The sequence below is a fragment of the Bufo gargarizans genome, chromosome 2 (genome assembly GCF_014858855.1).
Source record: "Bufo gargarizans isolate SCDJY-AF-19 chromosome 2, ASM1485885v1, whole genome shotgun sequence".
NCBI lineage: Eukaryota > Metazoa > Chordata > Amphibia > Anura > Bufonidae > Bufo > Bufo gargarizans.
In genome coordinates this window covers 93,677,489-93,692,874 of record NC_058081.1, presented here as the reverse complement: position 1 = coordinate 93,692,874, position 15,386 = coordinate 93,677,489, and the positions used below count along the sequence as shown (strand labels likewise).

At 40.1% G+C, this 15,386-nt stretch overlaps 1 protein-coding gene across 1 annotated transcript in view; it reads right to left on the bottom strand.

Moving 5' to 3' along the window:
• Positions 1–15,386, bottom strand: part of LOC122929523 (tetraspanin-15-like) — a 238,986-nt gene that overhangs the window by 95,571 nt on the left and 128,029 nt on the right. The window contains exon 4 of the mRNA XM_044283124.1: positions 10,334–10,429. Within this exon, the coding sequence (XP_044139059.1) occupies positions 10,334–10,429 (96 nt within the window). The remainder of the gene's footprint in view (positions 1–10,333; positions 10,430–15,386) is intronic.

Here is a 15,386-nt window from a genome sequence, read left to right as displayed (position 1 = left end):
CCTCCAAAACACCGTGGCGAGGTTGGTTTCGCCACAAAAAAACTAAAGAAGGAATGTTTTTGGAAGAAGATAAAGAACTAGCTGACTGCCTCAATGAATACTTCTGTTCAGTTTTTACAAAGGAAAATGAAGGAAAAGGACCTCAGTTAGGAAGACTAATAAATCTTTTGATGCGTGTGTCTTTACAGAGGAAGAGGTTCTAAGTCAGCTGTCTAAAATGAATACAAATGAGTCACAGGGGCCTGATGGGATACACCCAAAGCTATTAAAAGAGCTTAGCGGTGAACTAGCAAAACTATTAGCAGATTTATTTAACCAATCACTGGTAACAGGAGTCGTCCCAGAAGATTGGAAATTAGCAAATGTTGTGCCCATTCACAAGAAAGGTAGTAGGTAGGAATAGGACAACTATAGGCCAGTAAGCCTGACAGCAATAGTGGGGAAATTAATGGAAACCATACTTAAGGAGAGAATTTTGGAACATCTAAAATCCCATGGATTGAAAGATTAAAAACAGCATGGGTTTACTTCAGGAAGATCATGTCAAAGTAATCTTATTGATTTTTTTGATTGGGTGACTAAAATAATAGATGGCGGAGGTGCAGTTGACATAACTTATCTAGACTTTAGTAAGGCTTTTGATACTGTACCACATAGAAGGCTTATCAATAAATTGCAGTCTTTGTGCTTGGACTCCCATATTGTTGAATGGATTAGGCAGTGGCTGAGGGACAGAAAACAGAGGGTTGTAGTCAATGGAGTATATTCAGACCATGGTCTTGTTACCAGTGGGGTACCCCAGGAATCTGTTCTGGGACCCATATTGTTTAATATATTTATCAGCGAAATTCCAGAAGGCCTCGATGGTAAAGTGTGTCTTTTTGCTGATGACACAAAGATTTGCAGCAGGTTTGAAGTTCCTGGAGGTATACACCAAATGGAAAAGGATTTAGGAAAACTAGAGGAATGGTCAAAAATCTGGCAACTAAAATTTAATGTTGAAAAGTGCAAGATAATGCACCTGGGACGTAAAAACCCAAGAGCAGAATATAAAATCAGTGATACAGTCCTAACCTCAGTATCTGAGGAAAGTGATTTAGGGGTCATTAATTTCAGAAGACTTAAAGGTAGGCAGACAATGTCATAGAGCAGCAGGAAATGCTAGCAGAATGCTTGGGTGTATAGGGAGAGGCATTACCAGTAGAAAGAGGGAGGTGCTCATGCCGCTCTACAGAGCACTAGGGATACCTCATTTGGAGTATTGTGTGCAGTACTGGAGACCATATCTCCAGAAGGATATTGATACTTTGGAGAGAGTTCAGAGAAGAGCTACTAAACTGGTACATGGATTGCAGGATAAAACTTACCAGGAAAGATTAAAGGACCTTAATATGTATAGCTTGGAAGAAAGACGAGACAGAGGGGATATGATAGAAACTTTTAAATACATAAAGGGAATCAACAAGGTAAAAGAGGAGAGAATATTTAAAAGAAGAAAAACTGCTACAAGAGGGCATAGTTTTAAAATTAGAGGGGCAAAGGTTTAAAAGTAATATGAGAAAGTATTACTTTACTGAGAGAGTAGTGGATGCATGGAATAGTCTTCCTGCAGAAGTGGTAGCTGCAAATAAAGTGACAGAGTTTAAGCATGCATGGGATAGGCATAAGGCCATCCTTCATATAAGATAGGGCCAGGGGCTATTCATAGTATTCAGTATATTGGGCAGACTATATGGGTCAAATGGTTCTTATTTGCCGACACATTCTATGTTTCTATCTGGCAAGGACTGACTGTGTGGTACATGTGACAACAACCTCCCGTATTCTTCATATGTCTGGGCTATGGGGTAGAATGGCAAGACAAAAGCCTTTTCTTACGAAGAAAAACATCCAAGCCAGGCTACATTTAGCAAAAACACACCTGAAGTCTCCCAAAAGCATGTGGGAAAAGGTGTTATGGTCTGATGAAACCAAGGTTGAACTTTTTGGCCATAATTCCTAAAAATATGTTTGGCGCAAAAACACTGCACATAACCAAAAGAACACCATACCCACAGTGAAGCATGGTGGTGGAAGCATCATGTCTTTGGGGCTGTTTTTCTTCAGCTGGAACTGGGGCCTAGAGGGAATTATGAACAGTTCCAAATACCAGGCAATATTGGCACAAAACCTTCAGGCTTCTGCAAGAAAGCTGAACATGAAGAGGAACTTCATCTTTCATCATGACAACGACCCAAAGCATGCATCCAAATCAACAAAGGAATGGCTTCACCAGAAGAAGATTAAAGTTTTGGAATGGCCCAGCCAGAGCCCAGACCTGAAGCCGATCGAAAATCTGTGGGGTGATCTGAAGAGGGCTGTGCACAGGAAATGTTTTTGCCAAGAAGAGTGGGCAAATCTTGCCAAGTCAAAATGTGCCATGCTGATAGACTCATACCCCCCAAAAAACGAGTGCTGTAATAAACTCAAACGGTGCTTCAACAAAGTATTATTTTAAGAGTGTTCACACTTATGCAACCATATTTTATCTTCCCTCTACCTAAAATATTTTAGTTTGTTTTTCAATTGAGTGGTACAGTTTATAGGTCACATTAAAGGTGGAAGTTCTGAAATGATTTATCTTTGTCTCATTTTTTTACATCACAGAAACCTGACATTTTAACAGGGTTGTGTAGACTTTTTTTTATATCCACCTGTATATTGTGAGAAGGGTATCATTTGGGAGAACCGATATCTGCCATTGAAACTGTTAAACTGTGTGCGCTAAGCCTTGGGTGTGTCTCTGGGAACTAAGGGGTTAACCCAGACACAGCATAATCAGGGTTGATAGCCTGTTTTGTCTATATTGGCCATAGTTAAATAGACAGATTGTAAAATACTTACTGGGACCTACTTATACTGGAGTGAGTGAGGTTGGCAGTGGGACGCTCATTTCACCTGGGCTTCGGTCCTGGGCTTCCATAGCCCACAGCTGAGAGTCACATTAGGGCCTAATTTAAAGCTCAGTGTAGAGCTGAGCAGTGTGGCCATACCTGGAGAAGCTGACTGCTGAACTACTTAATTTATTTGCCACCCAATACTTACCATTTGTACCTGTGGGCCAGGCAGCTGGTCCCACGTATAGTCAGGGAACGTCTTTTTGTATTAGGTACTTGCTCAGCCGAGCAGGGTTTGTTTGTTTAAGACTATTTGTTAAATCTATGCTTATGTTTAAAGGAAACCTGTCATCACTTTCTAAGCCTATTTATCCACTCACTTTTCTATAAATATTTTTTAATACATTAATAATGATATTAAAATCAATTCTAAACGATCAGTTCAGAGAAAAACCTAAAATAAATGTTCCCGCCATATATGTAAATGCACATTAGATGGGTCCTGTCGCTGTCTCCTCCATGCTTCAGAGAGGAGTCCAGCGTTCTCTGACTCTTGGAGTGCAGCCACGCCCACAAATGAATAAGACACACCCTCTACGATTGCTCATCTCCACCCCTTCTCTTCCAAGTCTTGCAGCTGCGCAGTATACAATATACAATGATGCCCATAATTATTCATACCCCTGGCAAATTTTGACTTAAAGTTAGTTTTATTCAACCAACAAGTCATTTTTTGATGGGAAATGACATAGGTGTCTCCCAAAAGATAAGACGATGTACAAGAGGCATTATTGAGGAAAACAAAAAAACATTTCTCTGCCTTTTATTTACATTTGAGCAAAAAGTGTCCAGTCCAAAATTATTCATACCCTTCTCAATAATCGATAGAAAAGCCTTTATTGGCTATTACAGCAAACAAACGCTTCCTATAATTGCAGACCAGCTTTTTGCATGTCTCCACAGGTATTTTTGCCCTTTCATCTTTAGCAATGAGCTCCAAATCTTTCAGGTTGGAGGGTCTTCTTGCCATCATTTTGATCTTTAGCTCCCTCCACAGATTCTCAATTGGATTCAAGTCTGGACTCTGGCTGGGCCACTCCAAAACGTTAATGTTGTTGTCTGCTAACCATTTCTTCACCACTTTTGCTGTGTGTTTTGGGTCATTGTCATGCTGAAATGTCCACTGGTGCCCAAGGCCAAGTTTCTCTGCAGACTGCCTGATGTTGTCGTTGAGAATCCTCATGTATTGCTCTTTTTTTCATGGTGCCATTTACTGTGATTAGGTGTCCTGGTCCATTGGCTGAAAAACACCCCCAAAGCATTAGGTTCCCACCACCATGTTTGACAGTGGGGATGGTTTTCTTTGGGTTGAGGGCTTCTCCTTTTTTACGCCAAATGAAGGAAACCTCATTGTGACCAAGCAATTAAATTTTTGTTTCATCTGACCATAACACAGAAGACCAGAAGTCTTCTTCTTTGTCCAGAAGAGCTTTTGCAAAGGCCAAGCTAGCTTTTGTGTGCCTTATCTGGAGAAGTGGAACCCAGCAGTGTGCAGTGTCTATTGGATTGTCTGCCTTGAGACATTGCCACCAGCAGAGCCCAGATTCACCCGGATGGCCTTGGTGGTGATCCTTGGATTATTTTTCACCTCTCTAACTATCCTCCTGGCCAGCACAGGTGTCACTTTTGGCTTCCGACCACATCCTCTGAGATTTTCCACAGTGCGGAACATCTTGTATTTTTGGCTCAAATGTGAATAAAAGCTGAGAAATGTTTTCCCCCCCCCCCCCCCCCCCACAATAATGCCTCTTGTACATCGTCTTATTATCTTTTGGGAGACACCTATGTCATTTCCCGTCAAAAAATTACTTGCTGGTTGAATGAGAGTAACTTTAAGTCAAGATTTGCCAGGGGTATAGATAATTATGGGCAGCACTGTATGATCAGTGTGAGATGAGGAGTGAGGCGACTAGTTCTGCACATGCGCGGGATTTGGGACGTGAGTTCGGGAGAAGGGTAGGATCTTTAGATTCTGTCACTCATGTAACGGGAGGTAGGGTTAGGAGTGGGAAGTGATGAGGTAAGCATTTAATTTACATAACTTGAAAAAAGCTAAAGTGGACTGTGAAAGAAGTACTTGGAGGTGTTTAAAAAAAAAAACCTAGGATGATTAGGGTGGAGGAGAACTATCTCAGGAAGCCAATGATTCTTATGTTTAAAAACCGATGACAAGTGTGAAATGAAAACACTAAAATTGCCACAGATGTTGCAACATTTGACGATCCTTGTTCCCCATATGTTATCGGTATATTGGCAAAAAAGATGCCGATAACGATCAAAATCCTGAATATCGGCCGATAATATCGGTAAAACCGATAATCGGTCGATCCCTAATTTTATTTATATATATATATATATATATATATATATATATATATATATATATATATACATACACACACAGTATCTCACAAAAGTGAGTGCACCCCTTACATTTCTGTAAATATTTTAATATATCTTTTCATGGGACAACACTGAAGATGTGACACTTTGATACAATGTAAAGAATTCAGTGTACAGCTTGTATAACAGTGTATATTTAGTGTGCCCTCAAAATAACTCAACACACAGCCATTATTATCTAAACCACTGGCAACAAGTGTGTACACCCCGAAGTGAAAATGGCCAAATTGTGCCCAAATTGTCAATATTTTGTGTGGCCACCATTATTTTTCAGCACTGCCTTAACTCTCTTTGGCATGGAGTTCACTAGAGCTTCACAGGTTGCCACTGGAATCAAATTCCACTCATTTATGATGACATCACAGAGCTTGTGGATGTTAGAGACCTTGAGCTCCTTCACATTCAGTTTCAGGATGCCCCATAGATGCTCAATAGGGCTTAGGTCTGGAGACATGCTTGGCCAGGCCAGCACCTTTACCTTCAATTTCTTTAGCAAGGAAGTGGTCATCTTGGGGGTGTGTTTGGGGTCATAATCATGTTGGAATACTGCCCTGTGGCCCAGTTTCCGAAGGGAGCGGATCATGCACTGCTTCAGTATGTCACAGTACATGTTGGCATTTATGGTTCCCTCAATGAACTGTAGCTCCCCACAGCCAGCAACACTCATACAGCCCCAAACCATGACACTCCCACCACCATGCTTAACTGTAGGCAAGACACACTTGTCTTTGTACTCCTCACCTGGTTGCCTACACACACACGCTTGTCACCATCTGAAGCAAATAGGTTTATCTTGGTCTCATCAGACCACAGGACATGGGTCCAGTAATCCATGTCTTAAGTCTGCTTGTCTTCAGCAAACTGTTTGCAGGCTTTCTTGTGCATCATCCTCCTTCTGGGACGACAGCCATACAGTCCAATTTGATGCAGTGTGTGGAGTATGGTCTGAGCACTGATAGGCTGACCCCCCCCCCCCCCTCCTTTAACCTCTGCAGCAATGCTAGCAGTAGTCATAAGTCTATTTTGAAAAGACAACCTCTGAATGAAGGCAGATTTGGAAATAAGGACCTGAGTTTTTTTTCATTTACAACTGAAACGAGCCCTACGAGTATCGTTAGGCAGAGGAACACAAATTGATACCCTCCCACCCCCCCCCCCCCCCGGTTAATATTTTTAAATTAAAAACAGGAAAGAAATTGGTGTCCAAGATATATGGCAGGTTGTTAAATCAAAAAACAAAAAAAATTGCAGTCAACTGCCTAAGGCATAAATGGCAGGATGCTTTGGAGCCTCAACGGGAGGAATTTTAGGAGGGGGTGATGAGGGCCAAAAATGGGGTCTCAAATAAATTCTCCCATAGAATTATGCAATTTAATATAATATACCGCCTATATTATTTCCCAAAAAAGCTAATGCAATATTATAAAACCAAGGAGTTTAATTGTAAATGTGGGCAATTAGGGGTAGACGATATCCATATATTATGGACATGTACGAAGATTAGAGAATTCTGGTGGAAAGTGCACGAAATAATATACGAACAACATGGATTTAGAGTCACCTTGGAATTTGAAATTTGCATATTGGGGAAACTAGATGGGATAGGCCCCCTTAAATATCAGGAGATAGCGACCAAGCTTCTATTTCAAGCTAGGAGATGTATTGTAGCCCATTGGAGGGACAGCGTGGCCCCTGAGGTCAGGGAGTGGGAGAACCAGGTCAAAATTTGAGAGAGAAATTCCATTTAGTATCTCGGAAAAAAAAAAAAGCTAGATTCGATATACTCTGGCAGAAATGGTTAGTGATTTGAGATGGGAGATTGGAGGGGGGGGGGGGGGATGGGGAGAGAAGAGAGAACAAAAAAAGGTGGGCTTTTATTTATTTTTTTATTTATTTTTTTCTCTTACATTTTGTTTATACAAGCAGTGGGGTGGGTGGGAATACTATAATTATGTATACTATAGATAAGAATGTACGAAAAGCACTGTAAAATGGATAACTAAATGTAAATGATAATTTATATGAAAAATAATAAAGAATATTTATAAAAAATTAAAATAAAAAATAAAAGACAACCTCTGGATATGACACTGAGCAAGTGCACTCAACTTCTTTGGTCGACCATGGCGCGGCCTGTTCTGAGTGGAACCTGTCTTATTAAACCACTATATGGTCTTGGCGACCATGCTACGGCCCAGTTTCAATCTTCTTATAGCCTAGGCCATCTTTATGTAGAGCAACAATTCTTTTTTTCAGATCCTCAGAGAGTTCTTTGCCACGAGTAGCCATGTTGAACTTCCAGTGACCAGTATGAGAGAGTGTGAGAAGGATGTCACCAAATTTAACACACCTGCTCCCCATTCATGCCTGAGACCTTGTAACACTACTGAGTCAGATGACACCTGTGAGGGAAAATGGCTAATTGGGCACAATTTGGCCATTTTCACTTAGGGGTGTACTCACTTTTGTTGCCAGCGGTTTAGACATTAATGGCTGTGTGTAGAGTTATTTTGAGGGCACACCAAATTTACACTGTTATACAAGCTGTACACTGACTACTTTACATTGTATCAAAGTGTCTTATCTTAAGTGTTGTCCCATGAAAAGATATATTAAATATATACTGTATATTGTCTGTGCGGGACTCTCTCTCTTTATAGAGAGAGCCCAGTATGCAAAGTATGTGCGCAGAGGCAAGGCAATACCCCTCTGGGAACAAGCAGTCCCCCAACCAAGGCCTCACAGGCAGCCAAAGTTTATTTGCTCAGCTCTGTAAAAGGGTAGTTACCCAAAAAGAGCTGGGTTCCTGGTGTGAGACAGTTTTCCTTTCCTGACTAGCTTGCATGTCTCTTTTTCAGATAAGTATTCTGTGGGTATACAAGCATAGCAATAGAGAAAAAAATCTTATGAAAAAGCACTGACAGAACAGTTTGAGGCTATCACCAATAACTTAGTGGAAAAAGGGGGGGAGAGGGGAATTGAACTATGAATCAGATGTATAAATATGGATACTAGAGTCAAGGAAATGAATTCTACGAATTTGGAACTCATCCTGAATTATCAAAATTGGATTCTAACAAACCCAAATATTTTGCAATTCATTTCAAGCAAATCAAGAGAGTTACACATGTGAAAAACATGCACAATTCAGCTTTCTTTCAAAAAGAATTAAAAAAGCTGAACAACTGCAGTGTAGTCTTCCAATCATTGAGCCACCTTTAAACAGGTTTCCTAGGATAACTAGGATAAAAGCTAAGCCATTCTCATACTTGCAAATGGCAATTCCAGAACAAAAGTCCTTTATCATACCAAAGCAGATAGAATCAGCTTTTCTAGTGGAGAAGTCTTATGGGGACCATTTCTATTTTGGAGACCACTTAGAATATGTGATCACTTTCAAATTAGAATGTCTAACATCAGCTTGCATCAGATAGAATGAGGTCATCTTTAAAATTAGCTTTTATGACAAAAAGGATGAGAAAGATAATTCTTTCTGATGCCAGCTGATATTATACATGCTAATTTGCATATAGTTTTCCCAGAAACCAAGAGGAGCATTGCCTTACCTACTAGCGTCATCATGTATATTAACTAGTCTTCATAATAGAAATAGTACCTACACAAAAGTCCCCCCAAGTCCTCTCAACTAGAAAAGCTGATTCTATCCGTTTTGCTCTTATAAAAGATCTTTTATCAGAGCAAACACCCAATCCAAAATCTTACCATGTACATAAAGCCAATGAATCAGTCATCCACATCTCAGTGACATAATTTACATTCAATAGAAAAATAAACTTGTAATATAACTGGTAATAGGGCAATAGTGCATTGCTAAACTTACCATATTGCTCTATAAATTATCTACCTGGTTCATAACTGTATATTAGAGCAAACATTATACATCATTCCATCATTTAGTGCAAAATGTATTTGTAAAATGTCTATATTCACTTGAATTTTATGCTAATATTTAAAGGGAACCTGTCACTTTGAACATGGTGTTTGAGTTACAGGAAGCATGTTATAGAGCAGGAGGAGCTGAGCAGATTGATATATAGTTTATGGAAAAAGATTCAGTATAACTTGCATTTCATTCATTTAAATTCCTGCTCATTCTAAGCTTTGAAGTAGGAGGAGATGGTCCTATCAGCGATTGACAGCTCTCTCTGTATGCACAAACATAGAGGAAAGGCTGTCAATCACTGATAGGACCACCTTCTTGACTTCAAAGTATAGAATAAGTAGGAATTTTAATGAATAAATTAGGTTTTACTGAATCTTTTTCCATAAGACTATATATCAATCTGCTCAGTTCCTCCTGTTCTATAACACATTGTTTGTAGATTGGTGACAGGTTACCTTTAAAGGCTATGGAAGCCTTTAGAAGCGTTTTGCATTATTGCATTCTACTCATTTTAGGCTATAAATCCTTTTTCCCATTAGTCTTTAATAATTTTCAATAGTTTTTAACTTCTCAATGAATCCATCAAAGAGCTGCACTGCTGGCTCGATCTCTAGCCCTTATCTTTGAACTACTGACAGCTCCTAAACAATCTATATAGCTAAATTTTTATCAAACTGATAATGAAGCTATAATGAATGTTTATGAACTATTAGCTATTCAACCGTATAGATATGCAAAAAAATATATATTGTTCACACAATGAACAATAAGCGTCCCTCTGACTACCCAGACGGTTGGGAGGTATGCAGTAGCAATATCATAATCAATGATAAGTCATGGAGTTGGCTTCAAGGAGACTGGTGGTGGGTGATCTGCCTAGTAAGTATACTATTCTATTTTATGTACAAGGATTTTTTTAAATCCCAGAATATCCCTTATAACATCTAAGTTGTTTGTGTCATGACCTTCAACCTTCCTGACCCTGATTGTATCAAGAAATCAAAAATGTAAAACATACTGTACAATATCAGAAGAGTATTATATATGTACTGACAGGCTTGACTATATCTGGCAGCATGCGTCTACAAACCTTTTCTTGCACAAAATCCATAATGTTCTTAAAATCCAAGTCATCATAATATTGTTTCAATCCAACCAGTATATTCGCATGTGCAAATTTCTTCATCTGTAATATATAGACAAACAAAAATAACTAATATTTACTGGTAAAACAGTCATATATATTCATATAATTCTAATAAAAATAAGGATAACAAATAAATTCAGAAACATAAACTCAGGAGGAAGTCACACCTTCACCTAGCTTGTAGGTCTCCTTTCATAGTCTGCAGGCTCTGTGTAAAAGTTCACAAACCTCCTTATAGGAGTTGTCCCACAAAAAATATTCTACAATTTTCAAACCAACCCCTGTATCTGAATACTTTTGTAATTGCATGTAATTACAAATTTAGCATAGCCACTGAGATATTCAATAAAATCTATCTGTATAGCGCCACCTGCAGTTTTTTTTATTTTATTTCTTTGACCTGCTCACTGAGAAGGCCGCACATGCTCAGTTCTATCCTTGGACTGCCTCCTGAGCTGTGATAGGGAGAGCATGGGCACGCCTCCTGTGCTGTGATAGGTAGAGCTGAAACACACACCCTTAGCTCCAGCAGAAAAGACACTCCCCTTGAGCTTTCAGCTTGATATAAATCTAGCAGAGCAATGAATGGGGAGATCTCTGGATCCATGTGAGGTACAGGGCTGGTTCTAGCTTTTTTAGAAAGAGGTCATCATGTACTATATGACGCCTATATGATTTGATATGATTTTAATTTTTTACATTAGTCATGGGATAACCCCTTTAAGCTGGCAAAAAAAATCTTTCTGTAAATCAGTGACAAGAAGGAAGGAGAAAGGAGGAGGGGGATGAAGATGCAGCTTCTCATTCAGTGCTTCAATGAAACAGCACGAGGGGTACAGAAGAGAGGAGCAGAAAGCTTCTCAATGTTCCAAACATGCCCTTGTCAAAATCAGGTTTCACTATGTTTGGGTTAGGGAACTTTAATGTCAGTGAATGCTCGCTGAATATCTCATACTGGAGGGGTGCTGGAGTATTATCACACCTATTTGTCCATGACATTGTCCACTAGGTAGGCTAGCGGTATGTCAGGTGATGACTCTACCTCCGTCCAACACTGGCCGGTGACTCCAGGTATGCAATTTACAGACAATGCTTGTCAATAGACAAATTATTTTTTTTAGAGAAAGGGCTATAAACTCATTGGTTTAATCACAAAAATTCTGGTGACGGTTTCCATTTAAAGGGAGTCTGTCACCTATTTTGAGCATTTTAGTTAGACCGTTCAGATCAGGTTATAGACTCCTTTTGCCCACATTATAATGTTGCCTTTATTTGTGCTGTCCCTCGCCGAGATCTTCCCAAAAAGATTTTTACAACTTATGCTAATGAGGTTCGGCAAGTGCCCAGGGGCGGCGTTACTGCAGCAAGTATCCAGGCCCCTCGACAATGTGCCCAGAAAACCACACCTCTTTCACCCCTCTGGCCCGCCCTCGTTTCCTGCCCAAGCCGCTCCACACTTGCCCCGCACCTGCGCACTGCTGTGCCCATTATGGGCAGAGGAAAAGGGAGTTGCACTGTGCATGCGCAGGTCTGAACCTTGAAATCCAGCCGGTGGAAGTAACCAGCCACAGCTGCATGTCGGCGCATGCGCAGTGGAACTCCCACTTCCTCTGCCCATAATGGGCACAGCAGTGCGCAGGTGCGGGGCAAGTATGGAGAGGCGCAGGCGCGAGATTTGTGAGGGAGAGGAGGAGGTAATAATAGGAAACGAGGGCGGGCGAAAGAGGTGTGGTTTTCTGGGCACAATCGCCGAGGGGCCTGGGCACTTGCCGAACCTCATTAGCATAAGTTGTAAAAGTCTTTTTTGGAAGATCTCGGCGAGGGACAGCACAAATAAAGGTACCATTGTAATGAGGGCCAAGGAGTCTATAACCTGATCTGAGCGGTCTAAAATGCTCAGATTAGGTGACAATATACTGTTATTGTTACTTCCAAAGATAAATCTGGTATTAGAATTTATCCCATTTCTGAATGTATTGGTCACATATGAAGCAGTGAAACCATGTAGAATTCAAATTTCTTTGGGTTTCTTGGTCTTATTCCTCCTTTAAGGCTAGGGCTACACTACGACTTTTACTAAAGCTACCGATTGATTTTAGCTATCAAGTCACCTGGGGAAAGCCACCGCCAACCAGGCAGGAGAGACGTAGTATTACATGGCGGCTGTTCAGAGGCTCCAGACTCTTAGAGGGGGGTGCTGAGTAGGGGACCAACCTCTCTGAAAACAACCCGGACTACATAAATATCATATTAATTATCCCCTACGGTGAACGCTGTATAAAAAAAAATTCAAATTTATTCTTAGTTGTCACCGAAAAAATGTAATAACAAGCGATCGAATAGCGTAATTTACTTCAAAATGAAAAATAAAAGTTGTCCCGCAAAAATCAAGCCCTCACACAACTCCATAGATAGAAAAATAAAAAAAAAGTTATGGGTCTTGGGAAGCAGCAATGCAAAAACATTTTTTTCCTTTTGAAAAAGGGGTTTTATTGCAAAAAAGTAGTAAACCGTAAAAAAAAAAAAAAAAACAATATGTATTTGGTATCACTTTAATCGTACTGACGCAGAGAATAAAGATATTATGTTCTTTATACCAAAAAATGAATGCCTTCAAATTTATAACATAAAAGCGCAGTGGCAGTATTGCTGTTTTTCCCATCTCCCTCCCAGAAAGAGTTAATAAGCGTTAATCAGAAAGTTATGTGTACCCTAAAAATGGCGACATTAAAAACTTTTCCTGCAAAAAAACAAGCCCTCTCACAGCTATATAGACGGACAAATAAAAAAGTTATTTTGGAAGTATCTTGGAAGGCACAGATGAAAAAAGAAAGAAAACGCTTGGTAAGTAAGGCCTAAAACAGGCTGGTCACTACGGGGTTAATATCGGTGGGGGGGGGGGTCTGCCACACATAAGCCAACTGAAGTAGCCGCGGTGCTCTGTCAATCGGCAAATCCCCATCATTACTCTCTCGTATCTATGTATCTCATGTGTCTAGTCATGTATGTACAGTATATATATATATATATATACACACACATGAATACTTTCACACTTTTGCTCAGGATTATTAGGATTTTCCCTGGATTATCAGCTTCACTCCTCTTTACAGGATGTAACTGAGACCAGACCACCTGTCAGTCACCCTCAGGGATCATGACATGTCCTGCGATCGTCTCCTTATATTATTTATAAGTGTGCAGCCATCTCATTCTGTCCTTCAAGGAGATTGCCGACACTGCTGATAACTGCAAAACCTTCATTGTATGAGCTGATCCAAGAATGGATTATTTAAGACCCAGTCCTGAGAATTACCAGTGTGTGGAGCAAGTCTTGTTTCAAGGTCTGATAAACCCTAACACTGGGACATCTACTGATCAGCCATAACATTAAAAGGGTGATGTGAATAGCAATTATTTGTTTTGGAACATGTTACAAGGTAGGATATTTTGGTCAGCAGGAAAAATGGGTCCTGTGGGGTGTTCCTGGTGTGCACTGCTTACTAAAATTGGTCAATGCAATAATACACAGGGGACAGGGTTGTCCAAGGATCACTGATGCTCATGGGGAGTGAAGGTATCAGAAAACATAGAACATTGCAGCTTGCTGTATATGTGGCATAAATTGTCCCGAACTGTTCACAGTCCCCAAGATGACCCTTATTCACCACCGATAATGCCTAAAATGGACATGTGCACATCAGAGCTGGACCACTGAGCAATGGAAGAAGGTGGCCTGGTCTGATGAGTCATATTTTCTCTTGTATCATGTGGACAGTCAGGTGCCTGTCTCACCTAGCTGGTCCTGAATAAACTGGGGAAGGTAGTGTAAATTATACTCTCCTGGTACCGTAAGTTATAATCTCGAGAGAACACCTAGCTCCTGGCATGCATATGGACGTAACTTTGGCATGTTCTAACTACCTGAACATTGGACAGACCAAGTACACCCCTTCTCGACAATGGTATTCCTTCACGGCAGTGGCCTGTTTCAGAAGGATAACATGCTTAGAATACTGGAAAAATTGTTCACAAATGGTGTGAGGAACATGAGTTCATGGTGATGACTTGGCTTCCAAATTTCCTTATATGTCAATTTATGTCAATTTGCAATGGTTCCTTAATAGGAGCACGGGCTACCTGAAATGTGTCATCAAAAGTTAGGCGCATCTTCCGGCAGCACTGGGGAGATGTAAAATGCTGGTCTATGACAAATTTCCACCATAATCTCTTACAGTAAAAAGAACTGGTGGTGGTTTCGAGGTAGAAAATGTCCTGACAGGTTCCCTTTAAATTATGATACTGGCTGTAAAAAACATTTTTGGAACGCACTTGTATAGAATGCCCCACACAAATTTGACCAACAGGTGGTGACAGAGAGCAAATGAGGACTGCTAAGAAATCATCTGAAGTCTGCAACCAACCAAGAAAAAAATCCATTAGTTATGGGCAATCACACAAAATGGGCAGTGTCTAATTACTTATAGGAGCTGTAATTAATGTGATTTTCTTGCTGTACCCATAAATCAAGTTAACACATCCAGTAACTTCAATACGTTCTCCTGCAAGCCATAAATCACCATCTCAGATAAAGAAAACCACCATTTTTTTTAACTTCTTCATTGAAGCTTATTTACGGCCCGTCAGATGTTTCATTGGTCACAGATTAAATAAGCAGGAAGGGTATTGGATCGATACACATAAAACACTGGCACTTGGTGGTCTAAACATTGATTTTGAGAAGTCATCTCAGAAAATATTAATAAAATTATCTGTTTATGTATGTGGGAGATTTTTCACATCTAAGTAAAGATATCTTATGGTATTAGGAGTATTTTCACACATATATAAAAATGAGTGTCTGTCTGTACGTTCTTTATGCGTGACCAAACGACTGGACCGATCTTCACCAAATTTGGCACACAGGTACATCAGGTGTCCGGGAAGGTTTTAGACCGGGTCTCAGCTCTCTAGGAACTACCGTTCCTGAGATATT